The 24,825-nt window shown below is 38.0% G+C and overlaps 1 protein-coding gene across 2 annotated transcripts in view; it reads left to right on the top strand.

The window, feature by feature from the left end:
• The first annotated feature begins 1,526 nt into the window (after positions 1-1,526).
• MORC1 (MORC family CW-type zinc finger 1) overlaps positions 1,527-24,825 on the top strand; it is a 244,080-nt gene continuing 220,781 nt past the window's right edge. The window contains exons 1-5 of one of the 2 annotated variants that reach the window (XM_056793454.1): positions 1,527-1,708; positions 5,795-5,848; positions 12,342-12,376; positions 17,531-17,599; positions 23,203-23,293. In XM_056793454.1, the coding sequence (XP_056649432.1) occupies positions 1,644-1,708; positions 5,795-5,848; positions 12,342-12,376; positions 17,531-17,599; positions 23,203-23,293 (314 nt within the window). In that variant the 5' untranslated portion in view covers positions 1,527-1,643. The remainder of the gene's footprint in view (positions 1,709-5,794; positions 5,849-12,341; positions 12,377-17,530; positions 17,600-23,202; positions 23,294-24,825) is intronic. The other variant, XM_007493641.3, reaches the window with a different exon arrangement.

Below are 24,825 nucleotides of genomic sequence, written 5' to 3'. Positions count from 1 at the left end.
TTGCATATGTTATATTTTGATTTTATGTTACTTTGAGCAATAACTCCCTCTGGCCTCCACAAGTTGCTTCCCAGGCAGCCCCAGGATATTGTTCTCTCTAAAAGCAGAGCCAGCAACTTCTCTACTCTTAATACTCAGAATAGGTGTTTTTATACAACAGACATTTATTTCTCTAGGGAAGTAATGAAATATAACTGGTTAGATTTAGTTAATGGTATCATGTGCACTTTAAATAGTAAATTGCTCTGAGTTGGCAGCTGGAAGTTGGGAGGGGAAATAAACCCAGAATAGCCTCTTCAAGGCTTTTTTTCTCTCTCATTATAAAATATCATATCCCATATGGTTCTGTGGAAGCGAAAATTAGGAAGATGGCTCCAGTTGCAAAAAGAAAATTAAAGTGAAATGAGAAAAACTTTTTAATTTTTATTTTTACTTCATTTTCAAACAATATTACAATATCATTCTCCTCTGGGTTGCCATTCAAACTCCTTCTTCCTCCCCTGACTCTTATCAATATAATAGTGGTACATCTTTTTTCATAGCAGGGTGGACTGTACTGCTGCTTTCCTGACATTTCTGAGCCTGATGGGACCACAGTCAAGGTATAATCCCAATGAATCACACAAATTCATTATTCAACAATGCCACTGTTTGGATTTTTATAACCAGCACTTAAAATCCCAGCTAAAAACCAGGTGGTGGCTGCCTTTCTTTCTATCACCAGGGCTTCATCCAATGCCTGGCACATTATTAGGTTGGGAATAAATGTTTGTTGAGTGACTACATTCTACAGCATTCCATTTCCTGGCAGAATAACCCTGAATCTAAGAGCCTGGGGAAAGGCTGGCTGCCCAGAAATTACCTATCTCCTTTCTGGGGCATGGTGGTTGCCAAATCCTTTCCCCTTTTCCCATCTTCTCCAAAGAAGGAAATTACTCCCTCGGACTCCAGCGGAGGCGAGTGAGTCCCACCACCTAGAACTCTGGGAGTCCAGCATTCCAACCCATTTTATGAGATAATAATACGAGTTAATACTTCTATAGCGCTTCCTAGAGCTTCCAGGTAAGAGCTTTAAAATGACTTCTCATGCACCGTGCCAAGTGTTTTGTAACGATTATCTCGTTTGATTCTCACAACAACCCGCAAGGAGATGTTATTATTAGCCTCATTTTACAGATGAGGAAACTGAGACAAACAGATGTGGTGCAAACTGTACAAGAATCAAAGGGACACCTGCAGCCCGCTCCCAACATATAAAACTGTTTCCCCTACCTCGCAGTTCATCAGCTTCCTTTTTGAATTTGGTCCATTCTTGGCTGCCCCCGTTTGGTGCCAGCCAGGCTAGAGGGAAGAGGCTTAAGCTGTGGGTTGGGAGTTATTTTTAAGGAAGGAGGAAATGGTCAGTGGGGTCAAGGTCACAACTTATGCTCAAACCATCTATAAACAAGGGAGGAGACTCAGGGAGGCTTTCTGAGCTCTCTGATAGGCGGAGGTGGTGAGAAGGTGTGACTGGGCTGCTGCACTTCCCGTCCAGGACGCCAGGGGGTGTGGGGGTGGAACTTCCCTCAGTCTCCTGGCAGGGACCCCGCCCTGCGCCACGCCCCCGCAGCCAGGCTGTGCTCTGAGCTCTGGCTCCAGGGAGCATGGGAGACAGGTACGCAGCGCTGCACCGGGGACAGATACACCTGGACTATATCCAGACTAACAGGTGAGCCACCTGGGCGGGGCGATGGGGGCGGGGCGGGACGGCCTTCACCGGAATGTGGCGCCCCCTAATTGCCTTCTTTGTCTGTTTGTGTGAATAAGCAAACGTAAACAACACTCCTCACCCCTGGATCTCCACCCTCCACCCTCCAGAATTTGGTTTTCAGAGCTCCGAAAATGCTAGTAGCGGCCCTCCCTGAAGTAGCTACCCTTCCCTAATCATTTAATTTATTAATTTATTTTCAGTCCAGTTTAGGCCAGCAAAGAGCTCCCCCACACACACACACAACTGGAATGTGTAGACACCCCACAGTTTTCCTTTTCAGTTCACCACCTAGTTTGACCTCCAAATGACCATTTATGTTCTCCATTTTTTTCCTGTCTCTCTACATACTGGCCTGTAAAACTGCTTTTCCCTTCAGTCTAAAACCTTATTTTTCTGTTACATGGGGGGGGCGGGGCTTAGAGATCCTCAATCTTAGAAATGAAGAAATTGGGGCCCAGAGATATTAAAAAGGAGACACTAATGAAGGCCCAGGATTTGTTCTTTCCACACAAATGCCCCTTTTTCTTTTGACTGGCTCCAGTACAGTAATAATAACACATCCATCCTGCTGGTCTCTCTTTTGACTGACTCAAGTACAATAATAACAACAAAAATAATAATAATAAATAATCAGGAGCTTGCCTTTATATAGTAATTTTAAGTTTGCAAAGAGATATGACCTCATTTGATTCCTCAGAGCAACCATGTGAAGTATCTCCATTCCACAGATGGGGAAACAGAGCCTGGGGAAGATTATATTACTTGCCCAAGATTTCTAGACTGAGGCAGAATTTGAACTCCAGTTTTCTTTGCTCCAAGCCCTTCCACTGCACTTGCCTAATGTGATTTGAGGCAAGGCAAAGAGATAAAGAAACCAAGGTTTTGGGAAACTTATTTTATTTCCTTCGCTTATTATTTAGATTATTAAAATAATTATTTATTATTTAACAATATGACGAATTAATGCCAGAGAAGAGTAATTAAGAGCAGAACATAGCTCAGTGTCCTAAAATTTTAAAAAATTATATTTACTTTTTAATTCTGACATTGAAACCTCTGAATTATTAGAGTCCATTTAATAAGGTCCAGCAGGGTATAGGATGCTTCCTTTCTATCAAATTGCTGAGATAGAGGTATGGAAGAGACCATCTGGGACTAACAATCATAACAATAATAAACATTTATTAAGGGCTTTCTATGTGCTATCCACTGTACTAAGTGGTAGTTCCACTAGGGAAAGCTTTTGGATCTCTTGGTAATAATAATAATAATAATAATAGCTACTATTTACATAGTACTTAAATTTTCACCAGGCATTCTAAGTGCTTTATAATTGTTGTCTCGTTGATCCTCATAATTTTTATTATTCTCATTTTACAGTTGAGGAAATTAAGGCAAAAAGTTAAATGACTTGCTCAAGGTCATATAGGTAATAGTAAGTGTCCAAAGTGGGATTTGAACTAAGTTGTTCTGGAATCCAGGCCCAGTGCCACGATGTAACATAAATCCCGTTATATTGATTGAAGGCCCCTGATCTTAGAGATGTCTGATGATGAGGATATGGTTTTTTTTAAATCCCAAAGTTTGGTTTGAGAATAGTCATATTGCCTTTGCTGAGGGTTTTGTATAGAGTAGTAGGCAGAGAGAAGGGGACTTTTTCTTAGTTCTGGCTACTAAAGCTTTTACTCTCCTTTCTCCCTCTGGCTTGAGTAAATTAACAACAGCTTCAGGAAAAAAATCAGATGTAAATTCATCTTCTCTTCTCTACCTAAAGTAAATTTTTGATGGAGTCATATACCAGTAGAGAAATTCTCACATCATTTTACCATAATCATTTCATTCCTAGCAACAGTATACCTCAGTTTAGGTTCCCAAAAGGTTGGCAATTACATTTTTTAATGTTGAATTATATTTTAAATTACTGGAGGAGCTGAATGCTTCAAGGAATCATAGTGTAAAGGATAGAATTCTGCTTCTGGAGTGAGGATGGCCTGGTTTCAAATCTCACTTTAAGATTATAATAATTGAATGACATCTTTGAGCCTCAATTTCCTTTTTGGTCAAATGAGTATAATAATATCAACTAATTGAAACAGCAGCATTTTGATACTTTACAATATTCCTTCTTATTTGGAAATTTCATTAATCTGCTGAAATGGGTGTTTGGAAGCAACCATCTTTGAATTCCAGTCAATCAATGGATCAATAAACATTTAATTGCCTTATAGGTGTCAGGCCCCATGTTAAGTGCTGGCTCTAAAGCAGAGAAAGCTTTCAGATCTCTTGGTAATAATAATAATAATAATAATAATAATAATAATAAACATTTATATAATACTTATTATATGTTAGGCACTGAACTAAGTGCTTTACAATCAATATTTCATTTGAGCCTCACAACAATTCAGAAGACACAGACACTATTTTTCTCCCTATTAGTCAGCCACCCATGCCTCATCTCTGAAGGACTCTCAAACTTGGACATGAAGAATCATTCTCCAGTAGATCAGCTGAGCCATCAGTTCTGTTTACATCCTCCTTTCCCCTAGGTAGAGTACTTTGCAAACCTACAAAGCACTAGATAGATATTAGTTATTACTATTTTTGTATAGCAAGTGATCATGACTACATTTACCTTCAGTCTTGATGTTCACAGAGCAGTTTTGCCAAAAGTGAAAGACCTCTATTAAACCTGAAAGTCCTTATATAAATGTGAAGTGGTATTATTATTATTGTTAGTTGTTATAAGCCAGTATGATTAGAGTGGATAAAAAAGGTGATATGGAAGTCAGGAAGTTCTTTCCTCTTTAAATAGATGCTGGTTTTGTGATCCTGAGGTCACTGGATGTCTCAGGGCTCCAGTCAGCTTTCTAATTCTATAAACTGCAGAAGAGATGCTAATCTTCACTAGTGAAGGGATTTTCCTCATCCAGTAGCTCCCTTTGCCAATAAAATCACAGGTCTGCCCCCAAATTGTTATTATTAACTTTAGTAGTTACTTTTAACAAAGATCTTTAAGCTGCTGGGACCTTACCCCCACCTATGAGATATACTTAAAAGCTAGTACACACACACACACACACACACACACACACACACATATATTTATATAATACACTTTAAAGTGAATTTTAAGTTGTGTGCATGATTTTCTATGAGCTGTTAAAATTTAGAATCTCTGTGGTGTTGTAGGTCATCTTTTCTGTTGTATAAATGAGGTGATGATTATTTAAATGAGCTCCTCTAGCTTCTACTGCCTCTGCCTAATAGGCAGAAGAAAATTACATTGGAAACTACTTTCCTTGATGCTGGTTTCTGGCTGCTGCTGAAATGCCTGGACCAGTAAATGAAAGAAGGTGAATATAGGACTATTAGTATTCAGAGTTCTGTTTAAGGATTCTAAAATTCTAAAACCGTGAATATTTTTTAAAATATAGTTTCTACAGTAGTTGGCATCATCAGAGAATGGCCCCAGACAGTGGATTAAGGAGATATTTTAGAAAGAGTCCCCCCCCCCCCCCCCCAGCCTCAGAAGTTGTAAGGATTCCAAGATAAGTATAGCTTATCAGGGCAAACAGGGGCACTCCCTCATTTGCTGTGGCAACAGATGGTACCTCTTGGTTATAAGAGAAAAGTGTTTGTGGGCCTTTGATCCTTTGTCTTCTTCAGAAACTGGTCTACCTTAAATCAATTTTAATAACTCACTGGAAAAATTATAGTTTATAATTTATAAAGCATTTTGCAAACTTTAAGGATTATGTATGGTAGCCACAGTCCCACCACCACCACCCTCAGTGTCTGTTTTACCAGGAACTGACAAAATCATTTTGCTAATCTATTCTTATCCTGGGAACCTTAATGGAGAGTGACTACTTCAGAACCAATATGTCTCAGATAAACCTGATTCCAGAATAAATCCTTAATAGGTTAGCTGTCTGGGTCTGGATAAGTTGTTTTTTGCTATTTTTCATGTGTATCTACAAATGACCCTTTCTCATCATGTCCTGGGATATTTTATCATTTAACTTCTTTGTATTCCATCAGCACAACTCACAGCTTCCTTTTTGGAGCCCTTGCTGAATTACTTGACAATGCAAGGTAAGGCATGCCTGTAAACTGTTATGGGAAAAGTTTATAATATACATCTAGTCTTTCCAAACTGATTTTACATTAATTCTTCATGGGAACTCTATAGCCAAACTGGCCAATTTAGTATTTTTTTTACATAACGTTCCATCTTCTGTGTGCCTTGAGTCTGCCTGGAATGCACTGCCTCCTTATCCTTGGCTTTTGGAATCCTTATCTCCTTTCAACTCTTTTCAGATGCTGCCTCTTACAACAGTTCTTGCATCTTCTCCTCTAAACGATTTCCTTCCTTTCTTCTTTCCTTCCAAAATCATAGGTTTGGCCTCAAATTATCACTAACTTTAGTAACATTTAACAAAGATCTTAAAGCTACATCTATGTGATACACTTAAAAACTAGCATATGTACATGCTTTAAAGTGAATTTTAAGTCACATGCATAATATCTTGTGAGCTCATTTGGAATTTACAGGGTTATAGACAATCTCATCAATTGTGCAAATGAGAATATGATGATTTAAATGAGCCCCTCTAGTTTCTACCACCTCTTGAAATCTTTATCTCCTTTCAACTCATTTCAAGTACTACATCATACAAAAGGTCTTGCATCTTCTTTTCTAAAAATTTCTCTCCATTTTTTCTTTCCTTCCTTCCTTCCTTCCTTCCTTCCTTCCTTCCTTCCTTCCTTCCTTCCTTCCTTCCTTCCTTCCTTCCTTCTTCTTTCCTGCCTTCCTTCCTTCTTCTTTCCTGCCTTCCTGCCTTCCTGCCTTCTTTCTCTCCCTGCCTCCCTTCCTTCCCTTTCCTCCCTCCCTCCTTTCCTTCCTTCCCTTCCTTCCTCCCTCTTTCTTTCTTCAAAATACATGCGTATATAAAATCATATGTTTCTTTATATGTATATATGTGGATGTATATACCTATATAATTTATCTAAGTATATTAACACATAACTGAATCCAGCCTTAGATATTTACTAGCTTTTTGACCCTGAGCAGCTCATTTAACTTCAGTTTCCCCAATTATAAAATATTGAACATAATAGCACCTACCTCACAGAATTATTTTGAGGATCAAGTGAGATGACTATACATGTTTTTGTAAACCATAAAATACTATATTATTATTATTACTTATATATATGTTGTTTTCCCCAGTCACCTGTAAGCTCCTTGAGGGCAGGGCTATTTCATTTTTTACTTTGTATCTCCAGGTCCTACCAAAGTATATGGATGGTATAGAGCAGATTTTTAATAAATTCTTGAAGAATTAAATTGAGTTGAAAAAGAGAAGAAACAGAGCAGAAAATATGCTTCATATGAATCTGCCACCAAGATGAACCATCTCTTTCTCACTGGATCTAAAAGCAAGAGAAGCAGGCATTTAATAGGATGTTTCTCCAGTGATATACTTATCCCCTCCAGAAACACTTATTAAGTACTTCTGCAGGTAGATAGTGAGAGGAAGGGTGAGGATACACCCTCTGATTTGATTCACAGAGCTCTCCGTCTTTAGTCATTGATAAAACCTAAGGGAGACAGTTGCCCGTGAAGTACTGACAGATCCAGAGGAAACCTTCGAGCATATTTTCCTCTCTGGAAGCTTCATAGAAGGACATGAACAAGAAGGCTTAGTTGACTGGGACCTGCACCACTGGAAGGAGTACCCATGTCAATGAGATTACCAATCAATTTTAATAATCAATTATTGGGATACTATATGCAGGTTAATGTGTTACTCTCCAGAGAGATGAAGAGCTACAAAGGGAATAGACTCCCCGCTTTTAAGCTATTTGCCTTTTAGTAGAAAAGATATGAAACTACTGTTATTATTTTGGGGAGTTCCTCATATGAAGTTTTTTATCACTGTTGCATCAACTGATTTTCAGGAGGTGATCAACAATTCAGGAATGACTGAACCAATTATGGTATGTGAAAATGATGGAATACTATTGTGCTGTCAAAAATGACTGTCTAAAGGGATGGGTTCAGAGAAACTTGAGAAGACATGTATGTTCTGATGCAGAATGAAACAAGCAGGAACAATTTATACAGTAACAACACCATTGTAAAGACAAACACTTGTGAAAGATCTTAAAATCAGTGCAGTGATCAAATAGGATCATAGAGGATTGATGACGAGCAGTGCTGCCTACCTTTGACAGAGAGCTGATTGATTCAAGATGGAGGAGACTGACATTTTTGGAACTAGCCAGTAAAGGAATTTTTTTTCTTAATTTAGCATATTTTTATAACACTTATTTTTCTTACATCCCTTTAAATTGGAGGTGGGGGTTGGAATAGAGAGAAAATAAATAGTGGCTTAATTGAAAATTTTTTAAAAAATAAAAGAAAGGAATTTAGCTTTAAAAACCTGAACTGGCCTATAACTAAAACACTTCAGAGAGTTGTCTGTAGGCTACAGAGAAGACTTGTTCAGAGTCCATAGCTATTCTTTTAGGGTCAAGACTTGAACCCAGCCTAACCCCAAGGCTAGTCGTTTATCTGCTTTGTCACACTTGCCTTTGCATTAATAATATGACAAAAAATTTTGTCTTGCCACTGGACTTCAAGGACTAGAAGTGAGAGTAATGCTGATGACTTTGTGTGCCTCATTTAAATACAATTCACCCTTGAGTCAAGGCACCAGCCTGTGATGTCATTTAGTCTCTTTGAAATGAAGGACAAATGGCATAATACAAAAATAGAGTTGGTTAAGTACTTAGAAGTACAAAGAAAAGAGAATGTATCTTCAGAAGAGTAAAATATCACTTTTGACTGGTGAGGTTACACAAAGCACTTTAGAAAATGTAGCATTTGAGTTTGCCTTTAGAGGATGGATAGAGTTTCAGTGAGCAGAGATGGTAGGGAGAATAAGCATCCATTCAATAAACTTTTAAGAGCTCATGACAGAACTTCAGGCCTGGAGTCAGGAGGTCCTGGGTTCAAATATAACCTTAGATATTTCCTAGCTATGTGAATAGTCTGGAATAGTCACTTAACCCTGTTCGCCTAGCTCTTGCCTTCTGTCTTAGAGTTGTTACTAAGTCAGAAAATAAGATCTTTTTTTTTTTAACTCATTAGGTGCAAGACTCTGTCCTAGGCATGTGGTGGAGACATAAATACAAAATACAAAAGTAAAATTACTGCCTGCCCTCAAGGAACTTACATTTTCCTGAGGAAATGCAAATTTTATACAGAAAAAGAGGTACAAAATAATGTGAGGAAGGGAGAGTACTAATAATTAAGGGGCTTTAATTAAATGCTTTTCAGGCACAAGTAACAACATCATGAGCAAAGTCACAAGAGGTTAACCCAAATGTGTTCTGTTCAGATTATTAGAGGTAGTTCTGTGTGGCTGAATGGAATAGGAAGAATAGTATTTAAAAATAACAACAACAATAATAGCTAACATTTATAACGGATTACCATGTGCTAAGCACTTTTCAATTATCTCATTTAATCCTCACAATAACACTGGGAGGTAGGTGCTATTATTATCTCCATCTTATAGATGAGAAAATTGAGGCAGAGGCTAAGTAACTTGCCCAAGATCTCATAGCTAGAAATTGTGTGAGGATGGATTTCAACTCAGGGTAGAAAACTGTCTGGAGCCATGAAGGCCTTTGAATGCTAGAGGGCAGCTAGGTGGCACAGTGGGTAGTGTAGGACCTAGCAGCAGGAAGACTTGATTTTTAAATCCTGCCTTAGATTTTTGTTATCTGTGGGACCCTGAGCAAGTCACTTAATTTCTTCCTTAGTTTCCTCATTTGAAAAATGGGGATCTTGCCTCAGTTTTCTGTTCAGTGAGCTAGAGAAGAAAATGGCAAACCATTGCCAAAAAAAAGCCCCAAATGTAATCATGAAGAGCTGGACATACCTGAAATGAATGAACCATAAGCACGTAATAAATCCAGTAAGGAATATCAATACCAACGCCTCCTCATTTGATTTCATCAGCTCATTCATTTATGCCAATATAAACCATTCAGACGTCTAGAATTCCACTCTCAAGAAGATTTTCTAACAGATGAAAACAAGAACAAAACTATATCTAGTCAGGTATGTTGGATACTGAGAAAGCAACTAGTCTTCATTTAGTTGATGTCTCAGGTTCTTGGAAGGCATGGAAAACAAATCCCAAAATTTTCCAAATAGGAGTCAATATTAATGGCACCAAAGAATACTTAAAAAATTTTATTAAGGATATATCAGAAAAATCTATCCAGAAATCATGTAAAAATTTTTGCCTCATTTTTTTTTGTTCCCTAGTACTTAGTTCATTGTTTGGCACATAGTAGATATTTAATAATGCTTGTTGATGATAATGCAAGTAAAACAATTGTTATTTGCATATAAATTTCAGGTTATCTTTTTATTTGTTTGCTTTTATAACTGTTCCTTAATTGTAGAAAATTTTGCATTTCAAACCCTATAATTTCTGGGTTTTCTTGTCATAGGAAGTCAAAACATTGATATTAATTAATTTTCTTGATCTGTTAGTCTGCAGAGCCAAAAAAATCTATTAAAAATATCATTTCTATGAGTCTTTTGTGAAATCACAAATACTTGTAAGAGGAGAGTTTCCTGCTTGAGAGGCTTCTGGACTCTCTGAGACTGCTTGTTCCTTACTTTCATTGCTCATTTTATTTGAAAAGGCATGAGCATAATTCAAGTCTGGTCTCCTGAGCTGTCATCTTTAGTTTTGTTACTTAAATGCTGTTCTTTATTTTGTTGGAATGAATGATTTTTTATTTTTAATTTTGGGAGGGAGCTTGGGTTGGTTTTTAAGTACTAAAAAAATAAGCATTGGAAATCTGTGTGTGTGTGAGAGAGAGAGAGAGAGAGAGTGAGAGCTAAGTATTTTAGATATTCGAAAAACCTCATTTAGAAAATCAGAAATTAAGAAGTCTATGTTGCCTACTCTTAGACTATTCAAGGAAAAGTGGAAGAAATTCTCACTTTTTTTAGGTTTGCTGAAAAGGTAGCTTAACAGAATGGTGGATCAGAGCCATTCACCCTGTATTGATTCACTAACACTCAGGGAAATATTTGATCCATTTAAAAATTGTCCTAGTACCTTGTATCAGCCCAAATCCTAGAAGGAAGGGATATCAGTGGTCATCTAGTCCAAATCAGACCCCAAAAAGAATGCTTTTCAGACATTTCTGACCAGTAGTAATGTAGTATCTACTTTATGGCTTCCAAAAATAGAGAACCACTTACTACTGAAAATAGGCCACTTTTGGATTGCACTAATTATTAGGAAGTTTTTCCTTGCATCAAACCTATATTTAATTCTGCAACTTTCACCCACTTATGGTATGCATGCCTTTGGAAGCCAAGAAAAACATTTAAACCCTCTTCCTCTTGGGAGTACTTCAGATACATTGATGGAATAGGCAGAGGGGAACAATTCATTCCAGAGGCCATTAAGACAACTGAAGCAGGCACTGTGGAGCCCCTAGAACTTGGTCAGATATCAAACAGGCCAGGTCATCTGCTGCATCCAGGACTATCACCACCATGGATCTGGATGACTGATAGAGAGTGAGGATGAAGACACTTCAAGCACATGTCAAGACTTCATTGGAGATATCTCCCCATGACTTCATTGGTCCTCTTCAAAAATGAAGGACAAACACCACCACCAGCTTCAAATACTTGATCCCATATCCTCCCTGTGTCTTTTCTTGTTTAGCATATCCTCAAATGTCATAGTCTCTAAGACTCTCATGATCCTAGTGATATTGTGAAAAGAATTTGTCAAATGCTTTACTGAAACCTACTTCTGTGATGCTCATGGCATCATCTTTATCTGCCATTCTAATCACTCTGCAAAGAAAGGAAATGAGATTAGTTAACAGGTGATTATTTAGCATTTTCTCTTTCTATAATAGATATTTATTACTTATATATTTTAAAATATAGATCATATAATCTAAAATCACAAAGGAGAAAGGGTCAAAATCCCATAATACTGAATCCATGACTATAAGTAATTTTTTTAACCCTTACTTTTCATCTTAGAATCAAGGCTGTGTATTGGTTTCAAGGCAGAAGAGGGGTAAGAGCTAGGCTTTGGGGATCAAATGACTTGTCTAGGGTCACACAGCCAGGATGTGTCTTAGGTCATATTTTAACTCAGGACTGTCTCCAGTCTTGGTTCTCAATACACTGAGCCACCTAGTTGCCCCCAAGAGTAATTCTTGGACTCTATTCTCCTCTTCAAGTGCTTTTGGTTGAACTTCATATAATCACAACCCTTCTCTGTTTGCTGTTTCCCAAAGTTTATGAATTTGGAGACTTTCTGACATCCAGATGAACAGAGGTCTTAGCAGGCAAATAAACTGTGAAAAGGGGGTTTTAGAAATCATTTCAAACTCTTGAAGCAAGCTTTTCTACTTTTTGGTTTTGATAACAGGTCATAATTTTTGCATAGTAGTAGTTCAGACCCTTTTCTTCAACATGCATTCTACATTTGAATGAATAATATTTCTGTGTTGTTTTCAGAGATGCAGGGGCTACAAGACTCGATGTGTTTTCAGGTAAGTAGATCTCTATATGTATTTAAGTGTTTATATATAATCACAAGAATATATAAACATATATATTCTTGCATCCAACTTACTCTGAAGTAAAAAATGTGTTCAGCATATTTTGGAATACTACTTCATTGTTACTGTGGGGAACTAGGTCAGGAAACAGGAAACATGTTCTTCTGGGGGTCAGGTACTCATTGGAGTTAATTTTTAGTAAGTTGCTTACCTACCATAAAAGAACACTTGAAGCTCACAAAGTACATAAACTTAATTGTTCTTCACTATTACATAAGCATCTTATTTCTCCCAATGCATAATGGCTTAAAATTGCACATGTGAATGTGCAATATGAGATGATTTTGTTTGGGGAAATATAAAATTTAAAACTAAAAACACATTCGTTTTGGTTTATCTCATTTTCAGTCAGCAGATAAATATTGAACTTGATAAAGCAGAATGTTAATAAGGCCATGTCCTATAGAATTCATTTCCATAATGCTAAGTGATTTTGCCTGTGGAATGGATGACAAAGTGCTTTACTTCTATCCCTAGTTAGACATCTTACAAATGTGTATAGAGGGGTGTAGGGTGGGGAGTGAGAAATCAGATGAGAAAGAGTATTTTGTTGCTTCGTTGTTTCCATCATGTCTGACTTTGTGACCCCATTGGGGGTTTTCTTGGCAAAGATGTTGGAGGCATTTGCCATTTCCTTCTCTTGCTCATTTTATGGAAGTCTTGGCTTCCATTCTTTAGTATGGTGTCTCTAGAGTGGTGTCTTAACTCAAAAAGAAACAGTGACCATGCAGAAGAATCCTTCCCAGTGACATATTCACTTAGGAAAAAACAACACATGAACATTATCTGTGTTCTATTGTGGGCACCTGGGTGGTACAGGGAATAGAATTCAGGACCCCGAGGCAAAAAGACTCATTTTCCTAAATCCAGATCTGGCGTCAGACACTTCTAGCTGTGTGACCCTGCTCAAGACACCTTAACTTTATTTGCCTCAGTTTCCCTCTGTGGCCATCTTCTTCTCAAGATACCTTCAGAACAATCCCACAATACTTAAAAGACTAAATTAACTGTTTCCTTTTTTTGTTTGTTTTAATCCTTCCTCCTAATTTTGTTCTCTTGAGTGCCATATTTATCTTCCTAAAATAGTATTTTCATCTTGTCAATCTGTGACTCAAAAACATCCACACTGACTGCCTGATCAAGTTGGAAATTCATCTGACTTTTAAAACACTTTATCATCTGATTGTTACCTATTTACCCGATTTTATTTCCCACTACTCCCCTTAAATAAGTGCTTTGCTCCAGGAAGTCTTCTCTTTCCTAGTTTCTGAAATGCCATTCTTATTTTAAAGTTTGAATCTTTGTATGTATTTCAAAGAGTGTTAATGGTAGAAGGACCTCTAGATTTGGACTCAAAAGACTTATGTTCAAATCCCAACTCTTCTGCTTCCTAATTATGTGACATTGGCCAGTCACTGTTTTTTTTTTAACCTTGCCTTCTGTCTTAGAATCAATACTGCATATAGATTCCAAGGCAGAAGAACAGAAAGGGCTAGTTAATGGGGTTAAGTGACCTGCCCAGGATCACATAGCTAGGAAGTGTCTGAGGCTAATTTTGAATCCAAGGTCTTCATTTCTAGGCCTCACCATTGGGCAGTCATTTAACCTTGCTATAGCTTAGTTTCCATGAACTGTGAGATTCCATCTAGCTCTAAACTCCAACTTTTTTTTTTTAGTGTCCACTCTCCTTTTGATAGATTCCTGTATCTTCAATTCAATATAAAAAGAAACAGATTTTATTGTTTGCCAGTCATATATATTACACATTAGAAAATAGGTTAATTTCATTAAGAAAATATAATTATGTATTATACTATTAAATATTAATTTATTAACATATAAATTAATATATAAATTAATTTATTAATATATAAAATTAATTAATTAAATATACTCTGTACCCCCTAGACAAGCTTTATTAATCTTCTTGGGGGATGAATATCCTAGGTTGCAAACTCTTGCTGGGCATCTTGTGATTCAAGGAATATCAGGAATTTCCTTCCTTTCTAGCCAAAGCTTATCAGTCCTCCAAGGCACAGCTCAAAGTCTACCAACTCGTGGAAAGAAAGACTCTATAAAATCTTTCTTAACAGTAATTGGATTCAAATTGCTCTCTCCACTGAAATCCTTAAAAGCACTTATTCCTGAATCATTGAGTTTGAAATTTAACACAACTTGTCTTTCAATGTGAGCCAACCATTTAAATATAGTCTAGGTGTGACTGTAGAGTAAGAAGATTGAGTTTCAAATACACTAACTAGAACATCAGTTCAGTTCACCGACATCCCCCAAATACCTCCTCTGTGCCAAGGTATTGTGCTGGGTGCTGAGGAGGCAAATTATCTAAAACAAAGCCTGCCTTCAGGGAGCCTGTATTCTACCTGCAGGGAATAGTCCATCCAGGACACTAATAGGGAAATGCAGGCTAATTTTAAAAAGAAATGAGCTCTAGTAAGGAAGAGGACTCAGGGAAGGCTTCACCTAACAGGGAGCTTCCTGAACTGGCCCTTGAAAGAATCTAGAGATTCTAAGACGTGCAGGTGAATAGAGAATTTCTGCTTTACAGGCATGGAGGGCACTTTATGGTAAGGCACAGAAATGGAAGATGGAATATCAAGTTTAGAGAATGTCTAGCTTGACTATAATATGAACTGTGATTAGAAATAATATGAAATCTGACCACAACAATAAATGGGAGCTAGGTGGTAAAATGCTTAAAATTTCAGACTCAGATGAATATGGATTTTATTCTAGAGGCTGAGTTACTGAGGATTTTTGTAGAGGGAAATAATGAGGTCAAACCTGTGCATTAGGATTATTGGTTTGGTGGTTCTGTGCAGGATGGATCAAAAAGGGATAGACTGAAAGAGGAGGGAGAGCAAGTAGGAGGCTGTTAGCACAGTCTAGGTAAGGTATGATAGTGGCTCACATTCTGGTATGAAAAGAAGGAAGGGTGTCAGTGTGAAAGATGCTGTCTGTGGTAAATGACTGGTTATGGGGATGAGTAAAAGAGAGGAATTAAGGAGGACTCCAAGGATGCAGACCTGGATGAATCTAAGAATGGGGATCTCTTAATGGGGAAGTTTGGAAGAGGGGTGGATTTTCACAGGGAGAGGCTTGTGGAATCTAAAGGTTCATTTTGGACATTGAGTTTGAAGTACCCATGGAAAATTCAGACAGGAAGGAGGGAAACTGACAAAGATCTAGAGTTCTGGAAAAAGATAAGGAATGAGGAAATCCATAACATATCCCCTCATCTCTCTCTCTTTCTATATATATATATATATATATATATATATATATATAAATGTATGTATATATCTATATCTATATGTATTTGTGTTTGGACATAGAGATCTCTCGATCTATATCCATCCATCTATCTATCTATCTATCTATCTATCTATCTATCTATCTATCTATCTAGTATCAGAATAGAGATGATAGTTAAATCCAGGGGAGATAATATCATCAAGTGAGAGAGGTGATTTTTTAAAAAGTCAAATTCAGTCTGAGTTTTGCAAATGCCAAGGGCTTATCATAATACAGTTTTGCTTCCATTGCTTAAGATATTTTGGAAACTTCCTTTTCAAATAACCTTTAGAGTTGGTTGAACTACCAAAAACATCAGGCCAATTTGTGCATGACCACTTCTCTCCCTTTCTTTCTATCTCTGTCTCTTTCTCATCTTTTCTTTCTCCTCTTCTTTCTCTCTTTTCTTTCTCTTTTTCTCCTTTCTCCTCTCTGTCTCTCTCTCACTCTCTGTTTCTGTCTCCCTCTTCTCTTTTCTTTTTCTCCACTTCTATTTGTCTTGCTGCCTCTTCTCTTTTATCTCTTTCTCCTCCTTTCTCTTTTTTCTCTCTCCTTTTTCTTTTTCTCCACTTCTCTGTCTCTGTCTCCTCTCCTCTCCTCCCTTCCCTCTTCCCCTCCCCTCCCCACCCCACTTGCAAAGTAAGATTTTCTATGATTACGGATATCTAAAGAAAGTCAAGGGTAGGTCAGAAGGCACTGTTTAGTTGGAATAAAGGTATACTTCTCTTCATGAAGTTATGTGGAGGACAGTACTTATGTGGTTCTGTTCTCTAAGTTATGATATGCCTAAAATTTTTTGATTGTTATATAAGGTTTCTTGATTTTCTTTGTGTCATAGACTCCTTTCTCAATCAGATGAACATGTATCATTTATCCCCATTTTGCAAATGAAGTTTTAAAAAATTTCATTGGGAAGGGGCGTCTGTATGGCTTAGTGCATTGAGAGTCAGATGGGAGATCCTAGGTTCAAATCTGCCTTTAGACCCTTCCTAGCTGTGTGACCCTGGGCAAGTCACTTTACCCCAGTTGACTGCCAATACACAGTACTGATTCTAAGACAAGGTAAGGGTTTAAAAAAAAACTGTAAGTGGGATCAGATGGGTGGATCAATGGATTGAGAATCAGGCTTAGAGATGGGAGGTCCTAGGTTCAAATTTGACCTCAGACACTTCCTATCTGTGTGACCCTGAGCAAGTCACTTAACTCCCCCCACTCCATCCCAAATTGCCTCACCCTTATTTCTCTTCTGCCTTGGAACCAATACATAGTATTGATTCTAAGAAGGTAAGAGTTAAAAAAAAAGTGATTTGCCCATGGAGGGAATAAATTCCTGAGATTGGATAAAACCTAGTCCAGTAGACTCTCTGTTATGCCAAACTGACTTTTTAGTAGGTTCTGAATTTCAGTTGCATAAAGATATGTTTCTTTTCAAACTTTTAAGTAAAATGGTGAAATTAGAGGGGATGTGAGGCTCCCCCCCCCCCACAGAACAAGGTCTAGCATCTGATACATTTTGGTAACTTCTTAATGCTTTTAATATTTCTTTTCATTTTAATTTAATTCATTGCTTTTGTATTCCAGCTACACCCTAATTCTCCCCCTGCCGTTTCCATAAGGCAGCAGCCAAGTTCCCCAGAGTGCCATCATTGTGCCCCTGCTTTGTGTCATTCCTAACTCCTGAGTTAGAAGGAAGATTAATCATATGAGCAGCATGACTTTCTAATGAACAAATTAAGCTTAATATTTATTAGTAATAGCTGCTTTCTCTTATAGTGGATAATGAAAAACTGCAGGGTGGATTTATGTTGTGCTTCTTGGATGATGGATACGGAATGAGTCCTGGTAAGTTAATTATCTAGTTACCTAACTGGCTGTTACCATGAACAGTCAGAAAACCAATAAAAAACCAAATTGGGATTTATATGCAAAACCAGTTATTGAATGTTATTCAGGTTGGGGTTTCTTTCTAAAAGCCATAAATTTGACTTTTCATGCTTAAATTAATTCAGTTGGCTTGATAAACTATTCTAACCATTGAACCTTAAAATGGGCAGACTTTCTGAGAGACAGAAAGAATGGAATTCAGGAGGTTCTGAATGTCATGGATACATCTTTACCTTGGTGTGAATGAAATAGTCCCACCTATGGAATTATAAGGGTTGTTAATACCTGAATGGATGCTAAGTCTGTCCCTTTGGGTACTGCTGTGGCTTACCCAGAGGGCTAGTTTTCTAGTGCCTTTAGGTGGTTTTTACTTCCCCATTTAACCTTCAGTTAGGGGTCACCTCACCTTCTTTTTTAGTGGTTAGTATTTTTTCTTTCATGTTCAGAGGCATGATGGCTTCAGACAGATTCCCCAGCTTGCAAAGAGACTTTCTTGCATTATCTTTTCCTTATGCATACAGAATTGTAATTGAAGTCCAATGGGAACCCTTAAGCATTTGTGTTCCCATCCAAAGCCCAGGATCCATGACTTTTGGCTGGTATGAAGCCTTGTGAGATTGTTCTTGGTATATGAATTTCTCATGGCTATTTTCTACACCAAAGGGGAGGAAATCCTCGTAAGGCATGAGTAGCATTCCTCAGTTATGCCCTGTAGCATCAGGTCCTTCTAGGCTCTTCAAGCTCTTTGCCTTCTCTTTGTATAGTCCAATGTCATTCATTAGCAAGTGGGAAAACAAATCTGTAATCCCAACCCACGCATATTATTTATGTGGAGATCCATATTCAGACTGAGTCTGTTGGCTTCTTCTCCCCTTGTCATGTAGACTTTGGGCTAAGGACTGGGTTAGTCAGGTTCTTGTTTCTATTAGAGCTCTCTACTCATCTCTCCATAAATGTCAATTAACCTACAAGAATTTATTATGTACTTATTCTGTGCCAGATGCAATGCCAGGAACAGGGTGGGATACAAAGATCAAGAAGGAAATAATCCCTTTTCTCAAAGAGGGTATCAGAATTTAAAGCCACATAGGGTCATTGTGATATTATAAAGAGCACTGATTCAGAAGTCAGAGGTTGTAGTTTTTGTTCAGTCATGTTTGATTCTTGATGATCCCATTTGGGGTTTTCTTGCAAGAGATACTGGAGTGGTTTGCTATTTCCTTCTCCTGCTCCTTTTACAGATGAGGAAACTGAGGCATGCAGAATTAAGTGACTTGCCCAGGGTCACATAGCTAGTCAGTGACTGAGGTTAGATTTGAACTCATATGTTTCTGACTTTGGGCCAGACACTATTCATTGGGCTACCTAGCTGCCTCTCATGAGTAAGAGGACCTGGTTTCAAGTCCTCTCTCTGTTGGTTACCTCTCTGATCTTGGGCAAGATCTTTATGGGCCTCAGTGAGGAGATTAAGGAATAGATAACCTGTGCATTCCCTTCTTGCTGTGGATCCTCAGTCCCAGGATTAAAGCACTCTTCAGAATATACTAGTCTTAGGGACAGCTGGTTGGCTTAGTGGATTGAGAGCCAGACCTAGGGACAGGTGGGCCTGGCTTCAAATTTGGCTTCAGATACTTCCTAGCTGTGACCTTGGGCAAGTCACTTAATCCCCATTGCCTAGTCCTTACCACTCTTCTGTCTTGGAACCAGTACTCAATATTCTAAGGCAGAAAGTAAGGGTTTAAAAACAAACAACAATTTGCCAATCTTCCTCAGTCCTAGATCCCACACTTACCATTTTCTTACAGTTCAGATACAAGTACACTGTAGATCTTCTAAAAATTCCAGGCTCTCTAGCAGGTACAGTCTTTGCTGGTGCAGTGACTAGGGCAGTGATGGCGAACCTATGGCATGGGTGCCAAAGATGGCATGCAGAGCACTGTCTGTGGGCACACGACCTCCCCTCTTCCCCCTCCCTGCAGTTCCCCCCTGCAGTTAGAAAGGCAGAGGGACTCTGATAGAACTGCTCTCTTACCCCTCTCCACTGTGCCTGACAACATTTTTTTTTTAATATCACCACCCCTCTGCACAGCAGCCTAGTAGTTGCGCTTTCTCCCTCCGTTGTATGGGATAAGGGGGCGGGGGTGCAACCACTTGGTGGGGGGAGGGGCATGGCACTTGGTCAGGGGGGTTGGATGGGGGCAGCATGCAGCATTCCATCTCTAAAAGGGTCACCATCCCTGGGATAGAGCATTGGACCAAGAGACAGGAAGATTTAACTTCTAATCTAACCTCAGATTCTTTGAAGCTGTGTGACCCTGGGAAGTCACTTTTTCTCTACTTGTATCTGTTTCCTTATCTATAAAATAGGGTCAATAATGACACTGACCTCCAAAGGTGATCGTTGTGGATCAAATGAGATAATATCTGTAAAGTCTTATATAAATGTTTTTATTATTGCTTCATCACCATTCAGATCTGATTCTTTGTGCCTTCATTGGGCAGAGATACAGGAGTGGTTTGCCATTTCCTTCTCCCAGTCATTTTACAGATGAAGAAACTGAGGCCAACAGGATTAAGTGACTAGGCCAGAGCCATGCATCTAGGAAGGGTCTCAGGCCAGATTTGAACTCAGGAAGAAGAGTCTTCTTATCTTCTTATTTTAAGGCCTGGCTCTCTATCCACCTACCCTGCAGCTGCCATTGCTATTTATAGTGCATAAATGCCAGCTTCTCTTATATTAGGTATTACCCAGCCATTCTCACAGATGCAGCCTGCATCAGAGTCCTACAATGCACTCAGCCTCTCACCCCCATTCTACTGAGAATTACATTTAGATGTGAATCGGGGAAGGTATACCAGCCCCTCCTTCATTTCCTAGTGAAGGGAACTGAAGCCCTGAGGCTTTTTGTCCACATTCCCACAGTAGGAACTAGCAGGGCCACTATTTAAAGCTGCTCTTCCTCTGCAGTCAGGACTCTGCTCAGGGCGCCATATTGGCTCCTCTTGTGTGTTACAGATGTCCCTCAGCAGGGGCTGCCAGCACACCCCGGGGCTGGCTTTGGTTGTCAGCTGCTCCAGCAGCAGCAGCAGCTGAGTTTTCACCTCTCTAAAGCAGAGGTGTGTGAGTAGAACTAATGACTGGGGACAGCTATGTAAAAGCACTTCTCTGCACAGCTGTGCAGTTTCCCTGGGAGGCTCCACCTTAATGTCTTCATCCATATCTTCTTAGACTTATCTGAGAATATTCAAGAAGTCTTACTCTTTCTTATGGAGGTAGAGTCAGTTAAAATCACTCAGTCATGGATTTATTAAGTGTTTACTGCACTCTGGGCATGGTGCTAGGTGCAGAGGATACGAGAACAATGCGACAGTTCCCTACACACAAGGATCTTACATGGGAGACATAACAAACGCACATCAATATATAAATATAAAAAGTGTGTAAGTTTAAGGTCATTTGGGAGGAAAGGCATTGGCAATTAGGGAAACAGAAAAAGATTCATGCAGAATATGGAAATAGGTTGCGCATGATTTCACATATATAATGGGTAGTATAATGCTTCCCTTCTTAATGGGTGGGAGAGGGACTGGCAGAAGGGAGAGAATTTGGAACTCAAAAATTTAAAAATGAATGTAAAAAAAAGATAATACTGAGTGAGAAAATCTCATAAACTCATTTGTTTTCACTAGAGATAATTTAGATGAGGCATTTATTAAGTACCTCTTCTATGCCAGGCACTCCTAGTGAGTGATGAGTACATTTTTATTAATTTCTAAAATGAAGGGTGGGTTGTATATGTGACATAAGTGAAATAGCTTGATTATAGAATTTTAAAGAAGAAAATCAAATGAATAGTCTCAAAATAAAAAAAAATTAGAAATAAATTAATTCATCATTTAATCCTAAACAATCTAAGATTGAAGAAAAAATATTTGATAACATTAAAAATGAAGGTGAGAGTTGACAGGACAGTTTTCTAGATACCAAACAATAATATCTGTTAATGTTACAGAATTTGAGTTAGGTCAAATCTTGAGGGACTAGAAAAGGATCTGGCTTAGTAAAATAAAAATAATCATTTGTTAACATAATAGTAAACATTCATCATTTATTATATAGTTAGTAACAATAAGTATTTATTTAAGTCAAACTGTACTGTTCTCTGACCACTATACATGTCCTGTGCTTATTTATTCCCATTCTTTTGTTTTCTATTGTCACCACTGCCCAAGTTGTCTACTCTTTCCCTCTTTTGCCTAGTTTTAATTTTCTACCCATCCTTGAAGGCCCAAACACTTGCTGTTAAAGAGCATCATGCTGGGTGCTGGAAGAGATACAAAGTTTAGATAAAGTAGGGTCAACCTCATTGAGCTTATATTCAAGCAAAGGAGTTCTTACATTTGTGTTAAGGTCATCGATAGCACTTTGGGGAAGTATGTGAGTATTTCAATATTTTTAAATGCATAAAATACATAAGATTAGAATAGAAGCCAATTATATTGAATTCATTAAATATTAAAACAAAAACAACAAATATATTATTATAATATTTTTAAAAATCATGAACCCAAGGAAAGAATTTCTTGGTTAGTAGATAACACTATTGTGTAAGTCTCACTATCGAATGTAAACTCTTGGGAGCAGGGATATCTCATTTTTTGTCTTTGTATCCTTCTTGTCATAATAGTAGGATCTTAAATGTTTTTTGATTAATTGAATATACCTCAGGCATGAAACATATATGCCTTTTTTTTTTGTTTTCCAGCTGTTAGCATCGTTCCTAGCACATACTTAGCACTTAATAAATTCTTGTTGTCTGACGTACAGGTGTGTCCTCGAGAAGTTTCAGAGGCTCTGGGCATATGGACAATTGGTTACAAACTCAATGGGCAGACGAGCATATCTGGCAACTACTAAATGATAAACTCCATGAAGTCATGGGTTGTATCTTATGCCATTTATGTCTCTCCTAGGGCCTAGTATAATATGTAGTAGGTATTTAATAAATGTGAATGAGATCAAATTAAATTATACATGTCATGCTGGATACTTCTGGGTTACAAGAAATCTCCAGCTTCAATGAAATCCAGCCAGTGACAAGGGTATATAAGTGAATAAGGAGGAAGCTAGTGGATCCACTGAATCCCATGCTCTCTTTGGATGCATCCTCCACATGTATTCCAGGTACCCCTCTGGGGTTCATTCTGTCCTAGAGAGGAGAGATTTTAAAGAAATTGCCCTGAACCAACTCTACAGAGATCAGAGTCTTTTCTGGGCAATGTGGAGTTCCCCTGTTTCTCTGTGTGTCCCCCAACCAGGAGTTAGATTGAGTTATAGGGTCAGCAATCCATTAGTCCATCATAGTTCACGACCTCCATCTCTGGGATGGCTGTAGAGGGACTGAAGTTTCTCCAGGGTGCTGTGGGAGTGATTTTGAGATGCTCTGATCAAGTACTGTCAAGTAACTCAAGCTCTCTCAACATGCCAGGGAGTTATTAGCCTGAGGTAATTCTGCCCTGTGAAGAAATCTCACATCTTTCAAAATCCATGTCTTATGCAGAGGAATCTTCTGATGTCATTTTCTTTGGAATGTCTCGGAAACGGATAGCGGCCTCAAGGTTCATTGGACATTATGGCAATGGTCTTAAAAGGTAATTAAAAAAAAACTCTCCCTGTACCTTTTAGTATTGGGTCTTCTTGATAACTGAGAATGATGTTTAATTTTAAAGAAATGTAGGTGTTGTGAAAATAAAAAATAGCAATTAAAAAATAGAAAACATAGCCCGAATAAATAGCTTTTTAGTTAGAGGAAAACCTTTGGCTAAGGGCAAAACAGTTCTGCCAAAAAATCCCCACTTGTGTCTTTGCAACATTTCTTACTGCTATGACATCATGCTCATTTTACCTCTATTACCAAAGTCTTTCTTAACTGTTGACTCCTCTTTTCCCACTTCCACCACCCAAGGACTGACCCCCCACCCCAATTACTACTGTTAACTCTTTGCAGGTCTCCAAAATAATAAGAACAATAATAATAATTAACATTTATATAGTGTTTTCAAAGTGCCAGACACTGTGCGAAGCACTTTTAAAAACAATACCTCAATTAATCTTGACTTTTACTCTCCTTTCTATAATCCACTTTTCATCCCCCTGCCTGATGAAAGTTCTGGGTTGCTGTTTTGCTGAAAAATTTTTATTGTCTCCTACACTTGACTGAGCTAACTTAAAATTCCTTCGTATGTCTTTCAAGGCTCTGCATTACATGCAATCGCCTTACCTTTCCATTCTTACGTTACTTATGTCATGTACTTTCCACTTCAGCCAAACTCGTGGTTCTCTGAACCCATGTCCAGCACTTCTTTTTCTCTATTCTTTGACTTCTATTGTTCCTACTGCCTGCGTTGTCCACCCTCTCCCCTTTTACCTAATGTTAAATTTCTACCCATCCTTCAAGGCCTGAACATCACAAGTGTATTGCAATTTTCATGTAAAGGTGTTTGTTATAGATATCTATCTTTCTGTATTAATTTTCTCCTAGAAAAATAAGCTCCTTGAGGGCAGAGGCCATGTCTTATCCAAATTTTTTATCTTCCCCAATACCCCAAACACAGGAGGCATATAAAGAATTTTTGTCAAGTTTTAATCACACTTCAAACTGTTATATTATAGGGATTCTTCAGAGATGCCCTGTGGTATACACCCAAAACATCATTATTTATTTGCAATTTGTTTATTTGCATTTTCCTCCTCAGAGTAAAAGCTAAACAATGTCTCAAATATGGGATCATCAGCCTTACATAGTTCATTTAGTAAAAACATGATAGAGTAGATTAAAAACTCCTTGAGGAGAAGAACTGTGCCTTATTAAAAAACTTAAAGTGTACTTTATAATAAATGTCTGTTGAATGGGATTTTTAATGACTGTTTGTTGAATAACATTGCATAAAACCTGTGTTACAAATTTTATACTGATAAAGGGACAGATGTTTTTGCTTTGTGCCTAGTTCACAGATTGGACTCCTTACTGCTACCATCTTCCAAATACATGCTTCTTTTCATAAGGAAATCCAGATCCCTCTTTTTATCATTTTAATTGTATTAATATACAATTTACAATATAATTAATGTACATTAATATACAATTTAATTTTATTAAATACAAATTCATCCCTTCTCCTGG

This window comes from Monodelphis domestica, chromosome 4 (genome assembly GCF_027887165.1).
Source record: "Monodelphis domestica isolate mMonDom1 chromosome 4, mMonDom1.pri, whole genome shotgun sequence".
In the NCBI taxonomy this organism is placed as follows: Eukaryota; Metazoa; Chordata; class Mammalia; order Didelphimorphia; family Didelphidae; genus Monodelphis; species Monodelphis domestica.
This window is presented reverse-complemented; position numbering and strand designations above follow the sequence as displayed.